The sequence below is a fragment of the Triturus cristatus genome, chromosome 4_1 (genome assembly GCF_964204655.1).
Source record: "Triturus cristatus chromosome 4_1, aTriCri1.1, whole genome shotgun sequence".
Taxonomy (NCBI): domain Eukaryota; kingdom Metazoa; phylum Chordata; class Amphibia; order Caudata; family Salamandridae; genus Triturus; species Triturus cristatus.
The window spans coordinates 855801012-855827520 of record NC_140585.1 but is presented as its reverse complement, the minus strand read 5'-3'; the positions used below and the strand labels follow the sequence as shown (position 1 = coordinate 855827520).

The 26509-nt window shown below is 45.2% G+C and overlaps 1 protein-coding gene across 4 annotated transcripts in view; it reads left to right on the top strand.

Moving 5' to 3' along the window:
* PFKFB3 (6-phosphofructo-2-kinase/fructose-2,6-biphosphatase 3) overlaps nucleotides 1-26509 on the top strand; it is a 269808-nt gene that overhangs the window by 234724 nt on the left and 8575 nt on the right. Inside the window, exons 1-14 of one of the 4 annotated variants that reach the window (XM_085653548.1) lie at nucleotides 6099-6538; nucleotides 14508-14633; nucleotides 14817-14913; nucleotides 15204-15270; nucleotides 15772-15846; nucleotides 17490-17546; nucleotides 20591-20715; nucleotides 21323-21530; nucleotides 21674-21820; nucleotides 22394-22498; nucleotides 22816-22945; nucleotides 23363-23425; nucleotides 23530-23594; nucleotides 25069-25245. In XM_085653548.1, coding sequence (XP_085509674.1) covers nucleotides 6457-6538; nucleotides 14508-14633; nucleotides 14817-14913; nucleotides 15204-15270; nucleotides 15772-15846; nucleotides 17490-17546; nucleotides 20591-20715; nucleotides 21323-21530; nucleotides 21674-21820; nucleotides 22394-22498; nucleotides 22816-22945; nucleotides 23363-23425; nucleotides 23530-23594; nucleotides 25069-25245 — 1524 coding nt within the window. In that variant the 5' untranslated portion in view covers nucleotides 6099-6456. Of the gene's footprint in view, nucleotides 1-6098; nucleotides 6539-14507; nucleotides 14634-14816; nucleotides 14914-15203; nucleotides 15271-15771; nucleotides 15847-17489; nucleotides 17547-20590; nucleotides 20716-21322; nucleotides 21531-21673; nucleotides 21821-22393; nucleotides 22499-22815; nucleotides 22946-23362; nucleotides 23426-23529; nucleotides 23595-25068; nucleotides 25246-26509 lie in introns of those variants that run through there. The other 3 variants (XM_085653549.1, XM_085653550.1, XM_085653552.1) reach the window with 3 other exon arrangements.

The window sequence follows — 26509 nt, the reverse complement described above, 5'->3', positions numbered from 1 at the left end:
CTTAGCAGACAACATTTTCAGAGAGAGAGCAGTATTGTCAGGCCAATCAATAAACAATTTAAAAACCAAATTAACGTCCCATAAAGAAGAATACTTAGCCAATGGAGGTTTGGAAAAACGAACTCCTCTTAGCAAACGGCAAACTAGCGGATGAGATCCAACCGGTTTGTTGTCGATGGGATGATGATTAAGTGAAATAGCTGATCTGTACAGAGTCACTGTGCGATAGGACTTGCCGGCACTGGCCTCCGAGGCCAGAAAATTAACCACAAAAGTTACAGGGGCTCTTATGTTTTAGTTATATTCTCAAATATAAGACAGGGTATTGCAAGGAATGGTCATTTTTCTTAATTGTAATAGAACAAGCAACTTGCACTTTGACTAATCTCACACAACAGAAAAAGCACCTTCTATACATTCAGAATTGATTATTTTTAGTATAGAAAATTTTAATGTCAGTTTTATTAAAGGGTATAAGGTTTATAGAGGACTGTTGAGTCATAATCTACCATGTAATTCTTTTTTAATATAGGAATCTGTTTTTTTGTACTTGGCGATTCTTTTACTTAATGTTTTTGATTACATGCCTAAGAGAAAACTACTTGCATCTATGGCATGTTTGCATCAAACTGGATTGTATTTTTGCACTGAGATAATGTTAACCCTGTATGGAAATAATATGGTAGCCATGTTCTCGTGATAGGGGTTTAAGGTCTGTCGTTTTATCATGAAAAAGGAGAGCTTTTAATCTTTTTAGCAACAGAAGGGTCCGTTTAATACCGAGTACTGGTTGATTTTAAATGCTTGTATTTGGGCAGGTAAAGTTTTTTTGTATATTCGTACCCAAACAAATGTTTTGTCTTACTTGAAAAGTATATGTTTTTTATGATTTGAATTATGTGTGTATATGAACTGTTTGTATGGCTTTTTTAGGCCTGACACCAAACTGTTAATAAACTGAAACTGACATTCCTATTGCATTCAGGTTTGATTCCGATTATGGTTGATTTATTAAATTCAGGCAAGCTGCTGCCTTGGGTATTCTGTCTGTGACTGAATTTAGAATGTGGAACGTGCTGTTTTACTAGACGTGAATTATTTGAACAGGTTGCACCTGGGTCACATAGAATACTATGTTTGTAGGGGGGGGTGCGTGTGTGTGTGTTACTGATTATGGAAAATGTGTGCATGTGGCTTTATTGGGCTCATAGTGATTCGTTTTGTGATTATTCGTGACTACTTAGACGGCCTATTACTATATTTGGGTGAGTAGTTTGTGTATGTCCTGAAAGCTCATACCTTCAGAAATTGGTCGAAAATAGTTTCTCCTTAAGTATCAACAGATTTACTTCAATAAACCAGTTTTAACAGGCTGGATAGTGCAATAAATGTTTTGTAGTCATAGCAGGACTTCCCGTCTGTGCCAAGGTATGCTGTTTACATGCTGTAGACGGAGAGCTGGTAAACTGTGCACGAGGGGAATGCGTGATTCGTAAATGCTACAGCAGTGAGAGTGAAGACAACCAATGAGAGACCACTAGGTCCGTGCACGGTGAGACCCTGTTAGTATCGCATCGACACAGAGCTGGGCGCAGCCAATAAGAAGCCAAAAGGCCCTGCCGGCTCACGAGAAGCAGGCGTGAACTGCTGTGCGATTGGCTGAAAGGCGCATGAAGCTCGCAGACCAACCGCAACCTATACACGAGGAGTAGGCGTGCAGGTTTTGCGATGATGACCGGCACCTCCCTAAGAAATTAACATTGCTCTAGATTCAAAATGGCCGCCGGGTTTACGTGCGGTCATTCACGTCCTACCTTGCAGTATTAGAGCTCCTCAATGTATCTCATGTTTGATCATTATTTCTTGGGGCTGCGTCGGGTTGGCCCGTTTCACTCTGCGATCGAAGATTCCTTGCTAGCGCTAGGCTTGCTCGGAGGGGGTGCAAATGCCTCATTTCACTGTTCGGTTTTAAAGTCGCTGTACAATTGCGCCCCCACAAATCCCAGAGCACGAATTATTTCTCTTTGCTAAGTAGCCTAGTGCGAAGTTGCTCGCCTGCAAATAGCCCCTAGGTGTGCTTCCGCCTTCCTAGTTACCCTCTACTCAGAAGCTTTTGTCTGCTTCTTCCATAGAAGTCAGGAGGACGTGCCATAAATTGGGAAGTGCCCCTGAGACTTTAAAGATGCCACAGACTGCGAAAGCGGAAATCATTATTCCGTAACGTGTTTGAGGGAAGTATCGGACGCTCGGAACGTGAGCGACGTGCACCGACAGTAAAAAGCTGAAAGGGAAGCGTCTGTCTGGCGGGCACGACTGACTGATATACAGTCTTAGATGCACCTGTGTCTGGGTTACGTATTGCTACAGTGGCAAAGCAGAACCACATAATCCACCCGGCCCTCTCCCCAGTAGTTTTAAGACAACAGTGTATCGGCGTAAATGTATTTCGGATTCAATCTGTATTTAATTTGAGGAATGTACAAATCTTTTCTCTGTTATAACTGAACATCATATCTTTGTAGTTCGACGGTCACCCAGTTAATAACCAAATACTTGATAATAAATATGCATCCCAATAAAGTGTTGTTGTGACTCTTGTAGTTTAACATAAGAGGGTAGTACTGTACTGATCGTTACATTCTCGCGTGAGACTAATTAAATGCGCAGTACATCACTAGTCCCAGCCCCTGCCATTATGGTCTCTTCCAATTCGGATTTCACAATCGCACCCTGTGTAAACGCCCCATTCTCGCACTTTCTAATGCTAATTCTCACCCTGATTTTTAATCCCGTTCAATGCTTACTTTCCAATTGGGAATAAATCCACTACCCTGACCAACAACAAACAGCATTATGCCAACACAAACGGTCAGTAATTTAGTTGCTGTCCAGTATATGAATATGGTAGACACGCCTCATCGTAGCTGAAATTCCAGTTGACCAATCATCAGGTGTTTTCTACGTGATACAAGTAGTTTACGTGAGCTGTTGATCAGGGGAGAGGATGTGGCGTTACGGCCAGAGCTGTCAATTTGCCCCTGGGGAACCAGGCTCGAGTGGCAGTATTGGCTCAACATCCTGCGACTGTGGTCAAAATTACTCAGTCTCACTGTGCCTAAAAAGTGAATATGACCTTGTGTAATGTAACTAGTGCTCATGGCCTTTGGGTTGAGTTTGCGCTATATAACCCCTCCCCCCCAATAAATAAAGCAGTTGAAAAAAACCCTCTTTTATTCGCAAGTGCTTGTGGCTGAATTAAACCTAGGCAACTGGTGTAGTTATGTAAAATATGCATAAACAGAATTCAATTACAACGTCCTGGGCTCACTGTGCCACTGGAATCAAGCTATCCTGGCTGATGAGGGGTGAAACCCCGAAACCGGTCCTAGGATGCTTGTTTCCGGTCAAGGAGGACCTGGCTTGGCAGTTCATACTGGACTGTTCCCATGAGGCACAGGGTCAAGACTGATTTGCATATGGCCAGGTCTAAACTGGGGTGGCATGGTGAGCAAAAGAATGACGGATTTAACCAAGATCTCTTGACTGGGGGTGAATGTTTTGATTTGTTCTGCATTCCGTCCATCAATTGTGTGTCTTTTGCTTTCTCGATTACAATGGACAGGCCGATTTGAGAAGGATGTTTTACGAAAATTAGCATTGCGATAGTGGAGTAGACTAAAACAATACTACATACGCCTGCACACACTTTCGACCACAAGTGCTCAACGTTACAAAATAAATTCAAGACTTAATTGAAGAATGCCAGCTGAAATCATGGTAAACCAAAAGAACAATTAGAAAACAGATCCAGAATGGAATTTCAACATGAGACTGGAGGTCAAGATGTGTTGCATTCATTTCCATATTTTTTTTCTAAAAAAGTCGAAGAGCATAGGTAACACTCAAACATCAAGACAAACCTCTCAAAGGCTTGGACTAGGAGTTAGTATGGGGAGGCACACCAGGATTTTAATAAAAAACATTATTTTGAAAATAGAATTCAAATGAAAACAGTAATTATAATTTGGGTTTTACATAGCATTTTACACAGCATTTACTTTTTTTTAGCACGGTAATGGCCAGGTGCAAATGGTACCCATTTTAATAGCACTTCGTTTTCTGGCCTTGAAAGAATGTAAGACTGAGGTGACCTTGATCAGATATTGATTTGTGACCTTTGGATTAGAGCTCATGGCAGCAGTACGCATTTAATACAGTGAGTTATTCATAAAATGTAAGGCCTTTGTACTCCAGCAAAAGGAAAACACTTGTGAGAAGAAGAGAATGGCGTGAAAGCCTCTGCCATTTAAACTGGCTGGTGATGAAGGGCCCAGTGAGATCTTGATCCACCTCTGCTTCCTTGGGATTCACTTGAGATTTCTGTTGTGACAGTTAGATGAAATTGTTGCAGAAATTAAATATAGAGGATGAGTATGGGCCATCTTGGAGATACCCCCTGTCCAAGGACTTCCAGAATACTTTAGGACCACAGGGCCATAACCTCCTCAGAAGACGACGAAAAAGAAAGCAACCCGTCTCTCGTTTATTTCCAGATTTCATGTGTTTGCTGCCAATACGGGCAGGGCCGTACTGCCTGTACTTACTCTCAGGTTAGGTATTTTGAGGCCTGTCTCTCCCGACCGTGTCACTCTTCTCTTGAACTCAGTGCGTGGCTTTCAGGTCTGGGACTGGACATTGTTATCTCTTCTTCGATGCAACAGTAGAAATGAATCATTCCACAAACGTGACTAGCAGGTACATAGCCTTCAACAGGGTATGTATCCTATACATGCTCCTTGTTGGACTGCTGGGGTGACACCTACAGCCCATCTTCGGATCAAAACATATCAAGACACTTAACTTGGTGAGGCCCAAATGATAAATCTTAACTGAAATTTGATTTCCACACATTATGCTTTGTGTGCAATACAGTTTTAGCAGTAAAATTGAATGTCTGTGCAAATTTCAATGGAAAAGGTGGTCTGTAAATGCCAGTTTGCTAGCACACGATACTTTAGTTGCATTAAAAAAATGCTCGATTCATTCCTATTAAAGGTTGGTTGTGCAAGTTTGGCATTTCAAAAATTGGGTTGTGGTTCTAAAAGGTTTGGGAAGCACCGGATCTAGGTGGACTTTTAAATCAAACAGCTGACTGGAACGAGTGTCAAGGGCTGGGGAAAAGTGCTGTTTACAATATCTATGCACTCAGGGAAATGTCTCTTCGCAGTCTGGGTGCCTAAGGTGGTTTTTGTGATATTTACACTTGTTAGAATTTGTCTCTCTTTAACGGATGTAGGACAGGACCTTATCACACCAACCCAGCCTGTGTAAAATCCTTTCTTTCATGCTCGCAACTCTGCTGCAGTCGTCCAAGGACTTGTCTGCGTACTATTTTCTTTTCCTCTAGTCACTGGGTACAGTTTTTGGGCTTTAGGAAGGACTGGGGAGCTGCAGAAGTTTTCCTCTCCAGAAGAAGTGGAGTCACCAGTGCTTTGTGGCAGGGCCAGCTTTAGAGCTGTTGGTGCCCAGAGCAACAATCATTTCCCTCCCTCTCCAAATGACCACCTCCTCGGATTCCCTCACGACCACAAGGCATAAGTGTCCCTCATCTCTCCATAGCCCCTCCAGCACATACATTTCATTTGTTTTAAAGCACTGGTAAAGGCTGACTTTACTAATGAGAATTGATATCTACCCAAACAAACACTTTTCAGCAACATTAGGAATAGATAATGAAAGACTAGGGGGAAAAACAGGACATTCCAACCTAGTGTATGCATTTTGCATGCTGCCCTTTGATGACAGTTCGTAACAGTTACTGTTCTGTATTATGGTGGTATTTTATGAAAGTGTGCGATTAGCTAGAAGTGACTGTATCATTTCGTCCTTTAACTATTTACCAGTGCAACAAATCGATTGCGTTGCTTCAGTGAAGACGTGTCTGTTGGTTACAGCATCAATGTTGGTGAGCAGGTATGGGAAAAATGCGCCAGTAATCCTTAAACAGTACCGAGGTTTTTCGCTAGATGGCAGGCTAGTCAACACAAGTTATGTCTCCTGAGCGAGAAGTAAAATCCCTGGCTTGGACACGCCCCTCTGTGACGTAACGCGCCCTGCCTTGCCGGCTGGGGTTTTTCTAGCAGCTCGGGAAGCAGCTGGGATTCAGAAAATTCAGAGAGCAAGTACTGCAAAGCCGGGAGGAAACAAGGAGCACGGATCTCGTGGGTCCATTGTACCTGCGAGTGCGTCAGATACCCGGTCCAGCTGAGGAGACAAGGGCTCTGTTTGGACTACTGTGCGGCAGAGGAGACGGCAGCAGCATGGCCAGCACTGTGAGAGGACAGTGGCAGTGAGGCGCCGGCAGCCAGCACCCGTAGCAACGAGACTTTACCCAAGCACTTTACTTCCACGCGCACCCCGTACCCTGAGCAGCTGAACGCCCTTCGGTCACCAACCATGCCTGCCATGGAGCTCACCCAGAGCCGAATCCAGAAGATCTGGGTCCCCAAGGATGACCGCCCTGCCCTGCCACTGAGGGGTGAGTGTTGGAGCCCTTGCGCAGCGCACAGGGGGGGGGGCGTGAAGGAATTCAGAATGTCTGAGTGTGCATGGTGTGCACTGGCACACACAAGTGAGGGGCAGAGCCCGGTGCAGGTCTGTAGTACAAGGGGCCCGAAGGCATGTGGCATCGGAGAGTGATGCAAGCTTGTACGAGGTGAGCGTGCGAAAGGATGGTGATGCGGGCATGCGCAGAAGAGGCCGGCGTGCCGGTATTCGGAAGCCCCGATGAGCAACTGGGACCCTGCATTCGCAGTTAGCCGGGAGACTTGCTTATGGGCAGGCGTGAAGGGCGAAGAGAGTCAAGAGACGTTGTGTGAAATGATGTGGTCGTCCTAGAGGGAGGCGCGCTTAAATGAGAGGCATGTGGGGCGCCATCACTTCTACATTGTGTGCTAATGCACAGTGTGTTATGGTGAATTGCCTGAGACAACACAGCCTAAAGCTGGGAAGCCGGGGGTGGTTTTCACTCTCGCGCCTTGACTCTACAGAGCACCATTTGAAGCTGCATTTGTGGACACTAAATGCCTCGAAAGTAGGGTTGAGACCAGTCTTGCTTCGTCGTATTGCCTATGCCAGATCTTCCAGGGTGTCTGCCGTGATTCCCTTTTTGCAAATGGAGCATGAGGGAAGATAGCTCATTACGTGGACATCTGTTTAATGCACAGAAAACTAGTCTGTGATGTGTGAGTAAATAGAGCACTGTGCACGTCGAGGGTGCATGCAGGGTCGGCAAGCATTGCGGTCAGGTCCCTTTACCTGATAACTCACGGGTGATGCTGGCCAGTCGTGCTGCGTTCGCATTGATCAAGCTGTGCTGGTGGCGGCGGCGGTTGCCGGTAGCTATCGTGTTTCACCGGCTAGTGGGTGGGGCTAAGAGGCACGCAGCTGCGCCTGGCCACTGCTGGCACTTGCCGGCAGTGCCTCTGACAGGACTGCTGGTGCGTCAGTGGACGCCGGCGTCAGTGCGCAGTCTGTTATCTGGTACCCGGGCAGTGCAATGAATGCCGACGCGAGACTGCCTCGGAGAAACTTTGCCTACGTACCATGAGCCTCAACATAGTTTGGTGGGTTGATGCACCTGCTGGAGAAAAAAGTATGCAACCTGAAGGACGCAATGGGGACGGACGGTTCGATCACTTGTCCCTGCTCGTCACCTTATGTTTAAGTGCTAATAAAATGCTGAGTACGTGGGACGTGTGACATATCTATTTTTAATCCGGCGCCTCCCTTCAAAGACTGATTCTGGCCTAATTACATAATCTCAATATCTTGCGTTTCCTGCTCCTTCTAAACGCTGGGAGCCTGAGCAGGGGCGTTTAAAACTAGTTTAGCGCCCCGATAGATTAAATCCGAGGGGCTTTCTGCTGCAGAGACCCACGTGTAAGACTCGTGTAGCTGATTGGTTGGCATCGGGGGCTCGCTCCACTGTCCTGTCATACCACAGTTGTGTTCGGTCCACATAACCCCTGTTAAGCTCGGTGTAACTGCATGATGTGCTCTGCGGTGATTGGAAGAGGGTCTGTCGCCCACCTCCAAGTCACGTCAGATCTGGGGGAGGGGGTTGCACACTGCCTCCTCCTGGGAGGTCTTGCTCATCTTGAATGAGTCACGGTTCAAAGTGGGGGAAGGGCTTGCTTCTGCTCTGTATGGCCTTAGTCGCTAGGGCTAGCTTCTCACCAGCCGCGTATAAGGGAACCAGGGTGGGTTCTGTGCATCCCCTTGAGACAAAGCGCACGTTTATGTTCGGTTTGCTCTGGTGTGACAACCGTAGGTGTCTGCGCTTCTCAGGTGTGTATCGCACGTCCTGTCAGAGGTTCTGGTCTCTTCTAAGCACCCACCTGGGGTTGTTCGCCTACTGTAGCGCATTGTGCTGTACGCTACGTGTTTTGATTGCAGAGGTTGTCGTCGTGCGTCTGCACAACTCGATTGCGGTAACCAGCTTGGGTGAAGGGAACCTGCCGTCGGGTCATCTGCATGTATGTAGCGGCAATGCAAAAGTACAGCTTTTAAACGTTGTTTCCAGAAAACATGCGTGGCGCATTTTATCTTTACCCGCAGGGCAAGAGTAGTCAAATACATTTATTTGCCTTCGCGGCGTCCACAGAAGCATCTGATGTCCCAAGGGCTCAAGTGATAGCAAAACAAAAAAAAAAAATCAATGGTGACACCCATTTTTTGTTGGTTTCGACCCCACTCTGCTTCCCTGGCCTCCCCTGAACACCAGATCCCCCTCATACCTCGCGTTTTTTCGCTTTGGGTGTGGGCAACAAGTGGCAGAATACAAACCGGAGCGAGTGTGGGTATATATGCGCACCTCCTCGCCCCCAGGTTCCAGTGCCCAGCGAGGCGCTATCCAGCCGTACTTCACTCGAACAGGAGGCGCCGCGAATGGATCGTTGGAGACCTGCTTTATAAATACCAGGCCTCCTATTGGTGATCAACGTGTTAATTGTAGCTGTGATCCTTCAAGCGAGCTTCCGGTGCTCGAAGTGCGATACCACTGCTTTGTAACTATGTATTCGGTTTGCAATCGAACTGCTCCTGATTCGATTAACATTGGAGCGCTAGAAATGTTGTCGGAAGTCTGTGCAGGCATTATGAATTATTGTACCGTTGCGTAGATTTATTCATTGAGGGGGTGTTGTAGCGCATTGCGTAGGAAACGTGTCGCTACGTTGCATGAGAGCCTCCTGGCCTACTAAATAGTGATGCTTCGTGTTTTGGCCCATCGTCTCATCACAGCAGTGCGCTCGATCGACCCTCTTTGTCCGAACCCTCACCAGCGTCAATTAACAATGCTGTCTTTGATTTAGCCCGTAAATAATGACTGAGGTCTAGTCCTCTTTACTACTACAATTTCCCACCCACCAAGCACCCGTGAGAAGCCCCGCCGCCTGCCTGCAGTGGGCCCACTCCTGACACGGCAGACGTCACATCCACTGTATGGCTGGGCTCCAATCAGCTTCCATGATGGTGGCGGGAACAAGGTGGTGCTGTTGCTGGCGCAGAGCCCTTACCTTCCTCGCATTGTAGTCCAGGCCGGCGTCGAGGCCCAGAACAGAGATGCCATTGGCGCTGAGCGCTACCCAACTCCCCCCTTGTGGTTTGGGCTGACTTCGAGGCCCAGCACGGGGCTGTGATTGGCGGAGTGAAGTGACCCCCCCCCCCCCCCTTTGTGGGCCAGACAGACTTCGAAGGCCTGCACAGAATTCTATATTGGCGGAGAGCCCAGAGAAATAGGCTGGGCGAGGGAGGGGCTATTCCGGTATCATGATCCCAGTCTGGGGAAGCCGGCTGACCAACAGCTGAGTCAGCACCCGGCCTTTGTTAGAGCTCACTAATCGTGTTTCAGAGTTAATGTGGTTAAGAGACACACACTGTCTTAAAATAACCATGTATTGCGTGCAGTGGACTGAAATAAACTCTAATGGGAATGCAGCTTCTTACACCGCCGCGTGCGCTGCCAGTAAACGTGGCGTTTGTGTGATGTTTGCGATTCCCGAACAAGCTTGGGGCAGGGGAGAGGTCGCCCTCGTCTCGACAGCCACATGCAAATATTTTTTTTGCCCAGCGTAAGCAATTAAAACAAAAGTGTGAAGAAGTGGCCGAGACTTCGTCTGTTGGTGCACTTAAATATTTCTCCAAATGGTCGGAAGCACCTTCTCAATCCAGTCTGGTTCACTGCTCAAGAAAGAATGAGTCTAGAAGTTGTCACTACATCGACAGGTGGGCAGCGGGTCAGACACCGGGATATGGCATGAGGGGGGGGGGGGGCAAGGTGGCAGCCGGAAGGGGGTCTTAATAAACTGCTGGTGGTGGAGCAAAGGGGCCATTTAAACCACTGGCCTTGAGGGTAGCTGGGGGAGGGGCGGTGTGGATGAGGGTGTCGTGGGATGTGTACGCTGGTGGGCAAGTCTATTTATTCAGTTTGCCTTTAGTCGCCAATCTGTCACGCACTGATGGCATGGACATCGACTCCTAAATGAGTCTTGAAAGGCTCGCGATGCAGCACGTCCCTCACGTTCACAGTGCACGCTGTTGCCATGGTTACAGGACCCTGTCCATTCCACTGAGTCATACATGCTGTGTGACTCGGAGCATTGCATCTCGTTCCCAAAAATGTGTAATTTGTAGTTTTGTTTCTCTACTCCGCCCTGCTACTATTCTTTCGTCACGTTATATTGAATTCTGTTCACGGTCGGCAAAAGGGATTCCCCACAGAAAGAGGTTGTTTTGGGTCCTTTTTGTTAGGAATATTTAATCGAGTTAGTCGCACTCTGTTGTTTCCTGCTCCTATTCATTGGCAAACGCGCTCAGTGGAGAGGGGATGTTTATTTAGACACCTTAAATAAATATTGTCTGAGAAGTCCCTTCGGCATCCTGTATTCTCATGGGTCTCCTCTGCTACAATGTACCAATTGTTCCTTTTCGTAAAGGGTAAATATTTTCCCATGAATAACATTCCAGTACGAGTAACACTTGTTAAGACTAGATGTGAAGGTTGGTACGGTTTTGTTAATATTGATTTAACACAAACTCGAATTAAATTGGAGTGAAGGGGAGCGCTTGCTTACTAACTCTTCCTTGAGCAGATGGCGATGGTTTTACAAGTTGCCTGGCTGCTGGAACTATGCACCACCATGGCAAATAGCCCAGATTGGAGATTTGCCACATAATGTAATTTCCGCGCAGTCTGCTGATTTGAGCAAATATTTTGCTTTCTTGTTTAGATACAAACTATCAGGAGCTAGATGTTGTTCTGCCCAAATGCGTCTTTTAGCTCTTGTGCTGCAGAAGATTGGATTTAACACCTTGAAAGTGGTGGAATGGGTGGTGGAATGGTGTTAACAATCCAGTAAAACGAACCTGCAGAATTCCGAAGTAGCTGACCATAAAAAACACCTTAAAATAAGGATAGATGGCACTTTACAGGGCCACCACTGGAATTATGCAGCTATGGAGGAATCAAGTGCAAAATATGCTGCAGGTTCTCTGGCGATATTGTTTTCATTTTAGCACAAATTGATACAGTCTGGTTAAAGGTTTCACCTTTTAATACCAGTCCAATGCTCCCATACAGTAGTCGGCATCTAATATTTGACCAGTTAACTTTCGCAAAGATCGAACACTGCACAGTACCACATGCATTGCTATTTTTTTTTTTTTACTAACTTTTTATCTCTTTGCACTAAACATTTCACTGATGAAATTGCATATTATGCAGCAGCTGTTGAATCATGTGAAACTTGTGGTGACAATTATGCGAACAACCTTGCAGGTATGGACCGGCGTCATTCCAGTGGTCTGGACTAAATAGCAACCAACACACTGATCGCCCCTCAGCTACGAGGCCAGAAACCCAGATACAAAACATCTTTAGAATAAAAAATAGTGTAAATGTTCCTAGTATGTGTGTCCTCAACCCCATGGTTTGAGTTGAAATGCCTGCCTTTAACACCGGAGAAAAAATGCATCTTGACACAGATGCTTCTGTTTTAATTGTAATAGTGCCGCTAGCCCAGGCTTCTTTAATTGGGGGCTACCCTGTAGTCACTCTAGGGTACCCCAAGACAACAGTATGGTACCACCAGCAGTAATCTGTTCTGCTCTCTGTGACCCCAAATTTTGGCCCTTCGAATGTACCTCAATTGGGCTTACTCCCCACCTTGTTGGATTTGGGGTGCAGAAGCCTTGTTAGGGTGAGCCTAGGCAGCGCTTGCACTGCTCTGCGTGGCCTGCTGTATTCAGTTAGGGACTTGAAGCTCCCCCCATAATTTTCATTGGCTTGTGTTATTGTCCACTGTAAATTGTAGCCTCCAAGCACCATTTTCTGAAATAGCTTTGTCCTGCCTGCTGTTGCAGGCGGGACAAGCTCTCTCCTAACGTTTCGATTTTGTTTTTTTTATAGCACAAGCGCCTAACGCATTTGCAAGGCAATAGGTCTCGCATTTGCAAGAGTTTAAGCTATTGGCATTGTAAATGACAATGCCTTTTATTTATCTGTTTTAAAAACAACACATAAATGAAAGGAATCGTCATTTACAATGCCAACAGCTCAAAGTCTCGTAAATGTGAGACCTATTGCATTGCAAATGCTTGTTTTTAAAAGGGATCCCTTCCCTGCTTGTGACTTAGGGTCTGTGGGCCCTGTCCAGCAGTAGGACTCCTCTGCTAGTTTCTTGCCGTATCTGCCCCTTCCACCTGGCGGCGTTATCAAGGAGTGTGGTCCGCCAGCAGTGACCATGTATGGAGTCTTGGAAGCAGTTATTTGTTAATCACTGACTGTTCTTTTCTTCTCAATTGTAAAGCTCTGGTTCTCTGTGCTTAGAAGGCATCTAATTCATTCATGGCCATCAGGGGGTTCGTGCCACGCAGTAGCCTCGGGACAAAGATCATGACGGGACGTGCAGTGGTCTTCTGATAAAACTAGTCTGGATGTTTTGTAATATTTCACTCACTCGTTGGTTCACCAACTGGCTTTACTTAATCTGCCTCTGTGCTGCAGAAATGCCTTGGGTGACTCTTGCCACGCGGAGGTCTCGAGCTGCAGGGGGCAGAGATGATGGTTTCGGTCACATATGGCGTCCCAATCTCCGAATTCCCCCAACACCCCCGCCCCCCCCCCCAACACCTAATCCAACAGTGCGGTCTTCAGTGACTTCCGGTCTGCCGCCCGCCCAGTGAGAAGCTACACCTGTCGTCCCGTAGCCCTCCGGGGTTCCAAGCGTGACACCGCGCCTTCGTACCCGGAATGTCACAGGAAGCTGTGAATGTCCCAGACACACACGGGCTGCAGCCGCCCGTGTGCCATTCAGTATTTTTAATGTATCACGGAGCTGCAGAGGCTGGTCCCCGTTACAGGTACTGTGAGTTACAGGTATAATGGCCGGTGTGTGCGGAGCTGCGCAGCCTCTGCTGGCATCACGCCGCTCCCCACAGCGCGCTTCGCCTGGATCCGTGATGCCCTATAAGCGGGAAGTGATTATCACGCAGCCACGAATGAGGCTAGCTTATGCAGGCTCGCAGGGATTAGCCAGTCAGCGCGGTTCTGCCAGAAGCATCAATTTGATCCACGCGACTTCACTGACGAGGCTTCTTTTTGCTCGCACGCACGGCCATAAGTGGGTTACTGTCGGGCAGGCCGATCACGTGGGCTGTTGGTCATTTTGGTGAATGGCAACGAGATTCATATATTGGCCGCCCACTGCTGAATTCCGTCTGCTGTTGGAAAGGCACGCAGGTCAAAGTCCCAAAGCACAGAGGGCCACCAGAGTATTAACTTAAACTACTTTAGACACCAATTCTTTTTCCACCCTCATTTTTGCTAATCCACTTAGTTGATCGGTCACATACCTTTCCTACATTACACATAACAAGTTCAATGCATTCTTTTGTAGGATGCCTGGCTGTTTCCCAGTTCTTTGAACTCTACGGTTTGGTGCTAATATTGTGCTGCCTCTGCCTGGGGCGGTGGCGATTTGGTCCAGGTTTGAAGCACAACCCAAGGCAGGTTGTTTTTATAAAGCGAAACCGGTTTAAAGTCCCTGGCTCCTGTTAGACACTTCATTTGCGCAGTGAGCTCTCACCCTTTGCAGGGATTCAAGGTAATGCTCCGTGCCTTGTTTGGAGTCTCTTGTAGGAGTTCCTGGGGCAACCTGCATTTATACCCAGATCTCCTGTGGCAGGAAAAACCTGCAGTTTTGTGCTTTTCCAGTGCTTGGTGGATGATGGAAACATTCAGATTTATACCTATTTTGTAGATGTATCAGAATAAACATTTTGAATAATTATGCTGATTCTATTTACCCCAGCATCTAAGGACATTTAAATGTGTGATATTGGCTGATGGTCATCACGTTGTATTAACTTTTTAATTTTCACTTGACACGCTTCTTCAAACATCTAGTTGATGTCAATGACTTACTTTCTTTCTCTCCATCTCGCAGCTTGCGGACCTCAGCTTACCAATTCTCCCACTGTGATTGTAATGGTTGGACTTCCAGCAAGAGGAAAAACCTACATCTCAAAGAAACTGACTCGCTACCTCAACTGGATTGGTGTCCCAACAAAAGGTGAGGATGATGCTCCAAGGTTTGGTAAATGTAAAGAGAAGGAAATGTGTCCACTTCGGTTTTCTATGCCAAACCGGTCTTAATTGTTTCATATTCCAAATAAAACATTAGCTTCTCTCTTTCCATCGGGAAGGGGTGGGGATGTGGAAATCTTAACAACTCTCCTCTTGTGCTTACTTGTAGTTTTCAATGTTGGAGAGTACCGTCGTGAGGCAGTGAAACATTACAGCTCCTATGATTTCTTTCGTCCAGACAACGAGGATGCCATGAGAGTCAGAAAGTAAGTTTCAGACTTCAGTGAATCTTGAAAGATAAGTTTTTTCTGAATAGCATGCTTTCATCTTCAATATATCCCTGCCACCATCTTCCGTTTCCACCCTACCAATCCTGTTGTCAACTCATACATTCCTTTGAGGTTATCAAGCTAGTGGTTTGTGGGCCTCACGTCGTTTTTGACTGCTTGAAATCTTTAGCCTTGTCTGATCGTTTGGTGTACATCTGGGGCGGGAAGAAGGATGGGGTTCTATGTAGATTTCTAAACCTAACTTTTTTTCTACCCCTTTTCTACAGAAATTGTGCCTTATCTGCCCTGCGAGATGTCAAGTCTTACCTGACTGAGGAAGGTGGCCAGATGGCTGTAAGTTTCAAGTTTTGGTATTGTTTCTTCTGTGCAAAATATTTTGTTATGGCAGTCAGTTTGTCAAAATCTAGTTTCTTACTTGCCATGTTGGTTAATCAGGGGTTTGGGCCTTGTTTAGCCTCGATGAAAGGAAGTCCTAAAAGGACATTTCATAAACTTCTTTGAAGATCCTTATTCTTAAGAATGCATTTTGTGATCAATTTCTACTGGGACACCCACTCTTGTTCCAGAAGAGGAGTTCCCCTAAAGAGGGATAGGCTCTGTAATGAAGAATGAAATGGTGGGTGCAGACGTGAGGGCTTCAGTAGAAATTTAATTGGGGGTGAGGTAGTTCTTGATGAAGCATTGTACAGTATATTTGTACTCTGTGTGCTTGTTGTTTTATTTCTTACCTATTTAATGTTACTACTAGTTCTGGAAATAACTGTTTTGTAACTTCTAGTCCACTGTTGAATTAATCTTTTAACCATCATTTCATTTTGATTCATGATTCTGAAGGTTTTTGATGCCACAAACACAACCAGAGAAAGAAGAGGGATGGTTGTGAACTTTGCCAAAGATCATGGATTTAAGGTTGGTAACCCCTTAATTCTTAACGTGTAACTCCAGGTCCTGGAAACCCCCAACATGACATTTACTGTTGTGGCCTGTTAACCATAATGCATTTGTACCCCATGGCCTTTCAACCCCTAGCTTGGAACATGTACCCCCGGCCTGTATCTCCTGGTGCAGGATCGGTTATACCAGGGTCTAGAAAATCCTGACCCACAACTCCATACACCCCTCCCCCATGCAGGAAGTTTATGGTCTCCAGGCCTTTTAACTATTGATACACAACTCCTATTTCATGGACTTTTAATCACTAATGTTCAAGGCTTAGTTCTGAGACCTTTGAATTACTAATAAATATGTACCATTGGGACCTGTAACCCATTTTGTTACGCTTTTCCTGGACAACTTCTTTCCACATGAATCGCTGAAGAGGTTAATTTCTAACTCTGCCGCTGTCTTGTTTATAATGCTGGTGTGCGCTGCTTTGCACTAAGCTAGGACCCAGTTGCTGGTATGTATGTAGCTGCTGATGCAACTTCCTTATGTGGTAAGGTAGTTGTAGGATAGAGCATAGCAAAAGGGGTAGATAGAGAGACCCTATAATACTTACGAGAGGTCAGAATAGAGGAACCAATTACTGGTCCTTCCACAAAAAAAGGGATGCCTAGTCACTTGAGGCAGATGTGAAAAGAGCCAGTTCACATTTTCATACAGTGTTCTATTTAACCTTTTTAACACAAAGCGAGAGGCATCAGAACAAAGTATACACAGCGAGAGTTGTCAATGACACAACAAAAGCAAAAAACAATAATACGACGAGTGGGGGTCCTTTGCTTGTTTTTGTCTTGTTACTCGTGTTCTTCTTCGAAGGATACAAACAAGTGCAGCCAACACGTTTTGCCCCATCACAGGCTTCCTCAGGGCTGCAAACATTTAAGGAACACTTAATAACTAAATAATGCATGGTGTGATTTGACACAATATGTATGTAAAAGAACCAGCAGCTTTAGGAACACACACATCACAATAAAAGCAAAATAATTCTGAGACATTAGACGTGTCTTATTTTTTGCTTTTGTTTTTTTCATGTAAAACTCTCTATGTATACTTTGTTTTGTCGCCTCGCTTTGTGTTCAAATATATCTAATGACCAATTAGTAGCTGGTCATTTGAGGTGGGCAACCTCTGTTTGAAACATAGTCAGTACTCCAGGTGGTGTGGCAACAGGTCCCCTAGCTGCCAGTGTTCGAGTTCCTTATATTTAGTTTTTCCCCTCTGCAAAGCTTATGGTTGTCTGTGTACTAACATAATGTGGTGTAAAGCTAATACATGTGGAATCGGGGGCTGTCCTGATCTGCACGTTTGTGAAGCTGGTGCTTATAGGTCATGCGATACAAAGTTATGTCAGTGGTAGGACATGTAATGAAGATACAATTTTTAATTACTTTTTGTCTTCAATATTAGGGGTGCAAATAAGTGCAAAGGGCATGCTTCACAGTATGTTTTTTTTTTTATTGATTTATTTCTCTGTGTAAATTATGGTGAATCCTTATGTTTTTTTGGATTGTCCGGGGACGCACAAGCCTACTTCGTTGCTGTCCTCTGAAAATGCATACATGGGTCTTAAAATGTGTGCTCTGAATCAAGATCTCTTTACCTTTCAGGTGTTTTTCATCGAATCAGTGTGTGACGATCCAAGTGTTGTGGCCACCAACGTCATGGTAAGTCACTAATGCTGGAATGTTGTTTTGAAAGTGCACTCTATCGCTTTCTTAGCTTCCCAAAAATCTTTCTGACACATCACCATCTGCACTCTTTCTGTTAGCTTTCCATTATGGTTAAGCTAAGCTTTTAAAACCAGACCACCTGCTGCTTGCGACACGTTGACCGTAGATGCCATCATATGGCTCAGCCTCTTTGTTTTTCCCATGAGCACATTCATTGCCTGTAAAGCAGAATTTAGGAGAATATTTTATCTCAACAGGCCTTCAGTATATTTAAACAGGTCTTTGGAGCACATCATTTTACATCCGACTGTCTTGCTGATAGTGGATTATAGAGAAAACTATAGAATTTCTGAACTACGGTGTAGTCTATTCTTGTCCTTGCATCCATTCACCCCAGTTAAGATGGAGAGTGCACCTCTTAGTCTTCACTGTGAAGCAGGTGTTCTGTGCTGGATAGGATGTGCTAGTGCACCGAAAGGTGATACCCCTAAATATTCAATGGGAGCCATCTCTCCCACTCATTGGTTCTCATGGCTGTCAATCTGCCTCTTTCGTTCTGTTGTCAGTCCTAATTTAATGTGGCCTCTGGAGGAGCCTGAGGATGACACACAGACTGATTTGAAGCTGTTGAATGTATTCCATAGTAGAAGTTTGTTTAAATCGAGTATCACACAATGCTGGGACCCTGCCACTGATTTACCCACAAACTTGACCTGTAACAGCAAAGCCTCATATTCCTCATCGTATCCTAATGTGGTAAACCTGCTGGTGGGAGACGATGTCTCTGTGGTCTCATTTGCAGGGAGTGTACCCTAGCAGTTCGGGTTGGTCTGTGCTTGTCGGGGTGCAGCAAATGCAATGGTTAAGCCCCTCCTCTGTTAGAAAGATGGGCCTAATGGAATGAAATGCTACCATGAGGGAGGGATTCCAAGTGGTGGTTATTCATTGTAATATTTCTATCCTTTTGTGCTGTGAAATTCCAAAAAAAGAGACTGCACCAACAAAGGCAGGTGTCATTAGAATCTGTCTAGTAAGCTGTCGGTGTTCCCCAAGGTATGCATTGTAACAGTAAATATTAATTTTACAATGCTGCATGTTAAGACATTGCAACTGGAGCCAGTGTAGGCTTAAGAAACCCTTGTGGTTGGTTTCTTAAAATGTGGGATACTAGAATATCGGTCAGCGGGTTGCATCAACAGATCTGCACGAGGGGAGGTTATTTGGCCAGTTTAGTAGGGGTGGTGGGGAATCACTGCAACAGAATGCCAGGAATATAGCCTGAATAGAGACTGAGCAGTATGCAGCATGCATTTTCTTCAGCAGCGCTTTGGCTATACACATGGGAGAGTGTCTTTGCTCAACCCAAGGCTGGCTTTACTAGAGCCTTTAAATGTAATTTCCTAGATGCCTTAGGACAATCATCCTTGTCTCATTCTACTGCCATTGGTACCGTCGTAGATTCCATAGCTCCCTAACTGCTCTTCAAAGATCCCTAAATATCCTGCTGCATGGAGTCCCTTCAGTCTGCAGCTACTGTTACTCCCTCAGTTAAGCCCTGACTCTTACTGCACTGGGCATTGAACAGCCAATGGAGCTGCTTGCCTAGAGCCCCCATAGAGCTTCTAGCTACGATACGGTATGCAAGGAGTGAGCCTTATTTTTCTATGCATGGTTGCTTCAGCACAAAGAACCTGGTTTGAGTGCTACTGTGGAAGTCTGCAGCCTTATTCGCTCTACAGCACCCATTAATGTCAAAGGGAACAGCCCTGGTCTGGGTGGCTGTAAAGAGTTCCCTGGAGCAGAGTGAACACTCCTTCCACCGCCCTTGGTAAGGGTTCTCTGGCCTGCTTGTTTCACAAGTGTCCTCTAGCCAAGGTAGTATAGCAAATCCCCTCTTAGATGGGAATGACCACAGCAGTTTCAAGCATTCATGGAAGGGGTCTGATCTGATGCTTACTGCTACCAGGGGGTTTGGAGGGAAAAGCTGAGTAACAACCTTGCCATGCTGCACACGATGGCTCCCGGACTATCTCTGGTTTCTCCACAGGCCTTGTAGGAGACCTCTTCAGCTTGATGGCGGGACAGGATGTGACGTCTCTGTCTCGGCGGGTAAGGTGGCCCAAGTCTGATGGGAGTGTCTACTATCCTGGGATGGGGTGGCCTGTAGAGTGGAATTTAAAAATATGGACTCTTGCACTCGGTTACTGGCCTGGCTTTCCAACTAGTATGTCATATCTGTTGTGTCATCAAGAACTTGTGGAAAAAAACTGAGGTTAGCGAATATGGATTGTAGGGACTGACTCTGAAAGGCAGTTGAACCCACGTCCGGGTGACCAGTGCCTTTAGGCCACAATGTGCCCAAAGTACATACTTTGGAATATGTCATGGCTTAGTGCACTCTAGTGAAATCCTGGTGACTTAAGCTATGAGCCTGTTAATGGCATTCTGAGCTGGCTATATTTGCAAGAGCTCTGCACACGCTTTGGGCCCGCAGTGAGTGTTATTTAAAATACTTTATATGCTGCTTTGTGTTTGGCCCATTTCATAGGTGCATTTCCCAATGAGCAGTTTTGTGATGTATGCTTGAAAGCTCCGACTGCTGTCCTGACTTACTCAGCAGCGAGTAACCTCCTAATTGAGCTGCAGACAAAGTGCCTCCCTCACTCGCTTTGAGCTCTCCTAACACCACCTTTGTTTTAAAGGAGAACTATTTTTGCTCCCTTTCCACTGTGAAGATGATGCGAGATGCCTTCGTTCTGTGTGGCTGCATCCATCCTTCTTTCATGTGAAGTTAAAAAGTACAAGTCTTTAGAATCGTTCAACGAGGGGACTCCTGGCTGTTGGTTACCATTAAAAAAAATCCAGTTGTTTTATAATCGTTTAATGGGGGTGGCGTATCATGGCTTTAAGCGCCACTGTAAAAAAAATAATTTAAAAATCTCACGCTGGAATGGTAAAAGGAGGGAAAGAAGTGCTTGCTTCTTGGGAGTGTTCACTGGATTTTTCATTTATGGTCGTGTTTTTTCGTATTTTCACAGGAAGTAAAATTGTCAAGCCCCGACTACAGAGACTGTAATTCAAATGACGCACTGGAAGACTTTATGAAGAGAATTCATTGCTATAAGGCTAGCTACGAACCCATGGACCCCGATGCCTATGACCGGTATGAGCTAGGGTTCCTGGCCCTTCTGATAACTTCTTTTAACTCAGTGATGTCACTCCCCATAAAAGAAGCCCCGTAGAACACATGTATGCTTTTAACCAGTTTTTGTATCGATAAGATTCTGAGGATGTTGGAAACAGATAAAGAAGCTATTTTACCCACTTTTTTTCCATAGTACTTTTTATAGTTTTGTGTAATTTCGTTTATCTGATGCCCTTTAAAAGCAATAAAGTAAGAGTGTCTGCAAATTAAGGTTGAGCCTTTTTCTTAACTGCCGTACATTTCACTCCAATCACCCGAGCATGGGCGAAGTTCTAATGTTTGCTGTTTGGTTGTCAGAGACAGTAGTGCATATTTTTAACTGCCATTTGGATGGTCACTTAGAAGTGCTTGGCAACAGACATGCACAGTCAACTTTGCATAATGTTGTTTAGCAGTGTATGTTGCAAAAACCTATTGCTTGTTCAAGAAATCCAGATTTGGCTAGCACCTTGAAGTAGCTGCTTTGAACACTTTCCACTGCAGACAGAACAGCTTTTCTAGCAGTTTGATATTGGATAACAATTGGTTGTTTGTGCCCCTCCTAACTCGCGTTTTGGTGTTGCAGGGATCTCTCTTTAATCAAGGTGATTGATGTTGGCCGGAGGTTCCTGGTGAACAAGGTCCAGGATCACATCCAAAGCAGGATAGTCTACTACTTGATGAACATTCACGTCCAGCCCCGGACCATTTACTTGTGCCGACATGGAGAAAGTGAATCCAACCTGAAGGGGAAGATTGGAGGAGACTCTGGGCTGTCCAATAGGGGCAAGAAGGTATGGGAGCTGTTGTCATTGGTGCTGTGGTTTTGTAGTAAGATCTTCCTAGAGGGCAAGCATGTTCTCCAGAAGACCTTCTGAATTAAGCTAGCGAGGGCATAGTGATGACAATACCTAATGCATGTTATTGTGCTTTTTAGTTTACCACTGCATTGAAGCATTTTGTGGAGGAACAGAACTTAAAAGATCTGAAAGTGTGGACCAGTCAGTTGAAGAGGACCATCCAAACAGCGGAAGCACTGAAGCTGCCATATGAGCAATGGAAAGCACTGAACGAAATTGATGCGGTAGGGATCTGAATAGTTTTTACTTGTCAGGTTGGTCCAGACTTTGAACTGGCTCAGCTTGTAAAGGTTATTTTTCTGTATTTAATACCCTGACTCAAAACGAGGCGGCGCTTTTCTGCAGCCGTGATTAATTCAAGTACAATTATATATCCTACCATCCACTCCCAAGTTATTACAATGTTGAGTTTGTCGTTAATGTAAATTATGGCCGGTTTTGCAGCGCTCTTTGTTTTCATCCACATGAATAAGCGTCCCGTACTATTTAGTGTTGTAATGAAGCGATATGTGACGTAGGGAAAGGATATCAAAAGTGCAAATTAAGCCCTTGAAAGTCCATACTGTGCAGTCTTTGAATGGATTATGCTGTTTATCTTGTAATTGTACAGTACAGTACAGTACACGCTCAAAAGCTTGAAGGCCATCTCTCAATCCAGTCTCTGAACCCTGGATTTCAGAAATACCTGGTTGAACACTTTAGAAATTTTAAATCCTAGCGTCGTCCTTTAGACTGACTGTCTGTGCCAAAAACCATCTTCAGTCTACTTATGCATTGGGTGCTTTTGCTTCCTGTAGGGAGTATGCGAGGAGATGACCTATGAGGAAATTAAAGAACAGCACCCAGAAGAGTTTGCTTTGAGAGACCAGGACAAATACTATTACCGCTACCCCTCGGGGGAGGTAAGTTTTAATTTCATTGGTTTCTTTTTTCAATTTGTCTTCTTTGTGGTTTAATAGCTCAGTTTAAAGATAGACACATTCTCCAGACCACTGCCCTGTATACCTGTAAGCCTTGGAGCAGGACTTTGGAGCTGTGTTGAAGCCAAGATCAAGGCGTCATACCTGTAAAATGAGTCTCGCCCTCATTTCAATTTACCTATTCGTCCTACGCATTCAGTGGTAGCAGCATTGGGGAATCTTATAGAAACTATCAGAAAGTGAAAGGAAATTGGTTGTAATTGCTCTTTTAATTGGTCCATGTGCCTTTCTTTTTTCAGTCGTATCAAGACCTGGTGCAGCGTTTGGAGCCGGTCATTATGGAGTTGGAAAGGCAGGAGAATGTCCTTGTGATCTGTCACCAGGCGGTGATGAGGTGCCTCCTGGCCTATTTCCTGGACAAGAGCGCAGGTGAGCAGAGAAGAAAGTGAACCATGAGTTTCTCCCTCCTCATTTCAATAAGAAAATGTAAATACTTCAGAAAATGCTAATTTACACCCAATGCTCCAGTACACCAAGCTGTAAACCGGTCATTTCATTTGATTTTTGTACCCTCTCGTACAATACTTTTCTACTAAACGTTATGAGATATCAAATGCATAAAATGTGGCCTTTTCTCACCCATACTCCTCCTCCTTCTCATATTCGCTTTCCCACCCCATACATACCTGTGTACCCATGGGCCTCTGCTTTTTTTGAGGGAGGGAATATGGAGAGGAACTATAAAATATGAAAAGCGATGGACTGGAGGATTTCCTTATTTGTTGATATAAGATGTTCTCTCTGGCCTGTTGCAATACCCTGACACTGTTTGTGTTGCTATTGCAGATGAAATGCCCTACCTGAAATGTCCTCTCCACACTGTACTGAAGCTCACGCCTGTTGCCTATGGTAAGAAGTTAGACCTTTCTGAGCTCTGCTCGTTAAGCTCCTATTGCTGCTCCATTTTCTGCCTTAGGGTTGTGTAATGACCTCTCTCCTCACTCTTTCCAAAGGCTGTCGAGTGGAATCCATCTGTTTGAACATAGAAGCCGTGAACACACACCGGGACCGACCAGAGGTGAGGCATTTAGTTCGGAATCACTTTCTGCAATTATTATTCACTTTTACGTTTCTGTTATAAAAAAAATCCGATTAGTTCCTTACTTAGGACTTTATTTTTTGAAAGTGCCAAATAACACGGTGGTTTATCAATCATCCCAGAATTTCCAATAGCCAGAGGTGGGAGGGGGATTCATTTTAAGGGTGGAACTAGGACTACTAATCTGGAAGTACCCACTCTTGTAACTTGGTATAACTTCCTGATTTTTAAATATTTAAATTCTCCGGGTTCACTTCGTTCCATGTCCATCATGAAGCTGCTGGTAACGCTGGGAGCGGAGCGGGCGCTGTTATTTACATACATATATTACTCTTTCATTTAGAGGTGGTTATTGGGGTGCTGCTTCAGAAGTTTTTTACCAGTTTTCTCTGATGGGTGCCCAGTCAAATTGAGGTTGTCAACATAAGCCTGTTAATGGCACTTTGAGCTATTCTTTCATCTTTGGTCCCTGTTTAGCTTTAAAGTTCCAATTAGTATTGGTGAACCATGTGTGCGGAGTGTAATAAAGAGCACAATTTTTAGAAACTCAGTGTCCCAGGTTGAGGTGGAGAAGTTTGGTAGACCGTGTTAAGATTCACCACGGGGATGAAAGCAACAACAGTCTGCAGAAAAAGGCAACATAGTCCAGTCTACTCATGTTCCTACTTGTTAAAACACTGCAGGGTCCAGGCTGGCCCCTCTGGACAAACATGACATTCTCAAGGCAATCTTCAATTCTGCCTTTGTTTTACCTGCCCTGTATATTCGTACAGTGATACGGAGCGTGATTCCTCCTTCGCCAGCCATGGACTAACCGACTCTAGTGGAATCACGCATCCCTGACATTCTACAGCGCGTTACAAGGAGAAGGGACCGGGTAGCCTTTAATAGAACAACCCCATCAGAAATCCCAGGTATAACATACTGTAGCCTCTTGTCTCTATCTGCCTCCATCATATCTGTGAAAGACTGCTTTCCTGTCTTTCTCCCGGGGTCTGTGGCACCCTTTGACCCTCCTCTGATGGGCTTGCATTACTCTGAAATCTGCGTCTCTTCCATGGCATTGGTAGCTTTAATGATTGAATGCCTTTTCGTGAATACGGAGACCAGAATGTGATATCTACTATTAAACCCGGTTTGATGTTAAATTCTGTTCTTAAGATAGCTTAGGATCGTACTGAATGTCACCTGCCCGAGTTGGTAACAGCAAAAATGTCAGACTCTCCTGGATCTTGCTTAATTCCACTTTCTTGATTTTTGAAATATTTACATTTACTCATCTTAACCTATCCCCATCTGCCAAGACTAGGTGTAACTTACACCCAGTTTAAAGAGCAGGCCTAGTTCTGGATGAGTTGGAGGAATGTGGGTGCTTGCTTGCTGCTATAAAGCTTTGTACTAACTTTGGCCACTTATTATTTTTTTTTAATTTCATTTTGTTTCCTCTTTGTAGGAAGCAAGGAAGGGACCTAACATTCTCATGAGACGCAATAGTGTTACCCCACTAGCAAGCCCAGAGCCCACCAAAAAGCCACGAATCAACAGCTTTGAGGAGCACATGGCTGCTGCTTCGGAGGCGCTGCCAAGCTACCTGTCGCAGGAGGTGCCCTCGCCGTCCATGTCTGTGCAAGTCAGTTTCATTCTTCTGCCTTCATCCGTTTATGCTTTTGGTTGTTTGATTTTTCTGCTTATGTATGTACATTGAGTGTACGCAGTCTCATGATTGTGGGCATTTCTGCTGCCTCCAAATTGCCTTTCTTTGCAGCTAATGTTTTACTGCCAGCCTTGCTTGAGAACAAATGGTGCTGTCTGTAGGCTATTTATTGACTCTTTTTATTGACTTGAATATTGACCAAAAATATCCTAGACAATCAGAATGAGTCTAATATTTGCAAAAATCAACGATTCAGTGTGGGTTAAGTTCATACATGATTAGTAAGTACCTGAATAATCGATATATGACCTATTGAATGAAATATGTGCGTACGTTATTTATACCACCCGAGCGTTAAGTAATCAGGCCGGGCAAGGGTTTTGGTCAGAGTTGGTAAGGACGGGCCATTGGTAAACATAAGTTGATTTTAAGCGAATCTTCCTGCAGCCGTTATGTGCACTTAAGTGGCAAGTGTTTGCAGAAGATCTGTGAACAAAAGAATGTATTTTATCTGCATTACCTATTCCGGCGAGTCCCTAAAATGTGTATTGTATCTACACCGCCTATCCCGGCGAGTCCCTCAAATATGCTGCGCATTAAAGAGACCAAAGCTAAGGACCCACGCTCTCTTCCCGAAGCAATTTCCACTGCAGGAAGCAGGAGGAGATGGGCGGAAAGTTACCTCTCTTCTGCTGACTAGGAGCCTACCCTTTGCTCGACGTCTGGCTCCTCACGCTGGCGTAGTGCTCCATTGAAGACTGGTTAAGTACTTAGGACACGCCTTCCGACCTCCAACAAGGCGTCACTGTAGCCACGCAGAGGCACGTTAAGACGTGCTGCTAGCAGAGCCAATGACAAGCTAGCATTTTCTCAAAAACACGGAAGCACTAGAATGAGTAAACCATTGCCATGGCGATATTGTGAAGCTGTTCTGGGTTTTCACGACGAGTTGGTTCAACTGTGCAGGCATCGCAGGACTTTTTGCAGATCTGCTTAGGCTGGTACTTCTCACAATACGAACATGACTTCGGAGCAGATTTGTATAGCGCGAACTCAACCCGAAGGTATTGGAGCACCAGTTGCCTGACACATATATTTTTGGGTAAGAACGGAGAGATTAAGTGATTTTGCCCTGGATCACAGGAAGCTGAGCCAATGCCGAGGATCGAACCTGGTTCCCCAGCTCCAAAGTCGGCAGCTCTGGCCGTAAGGCCACAACTTCTCCCCAAGAATTCACTTG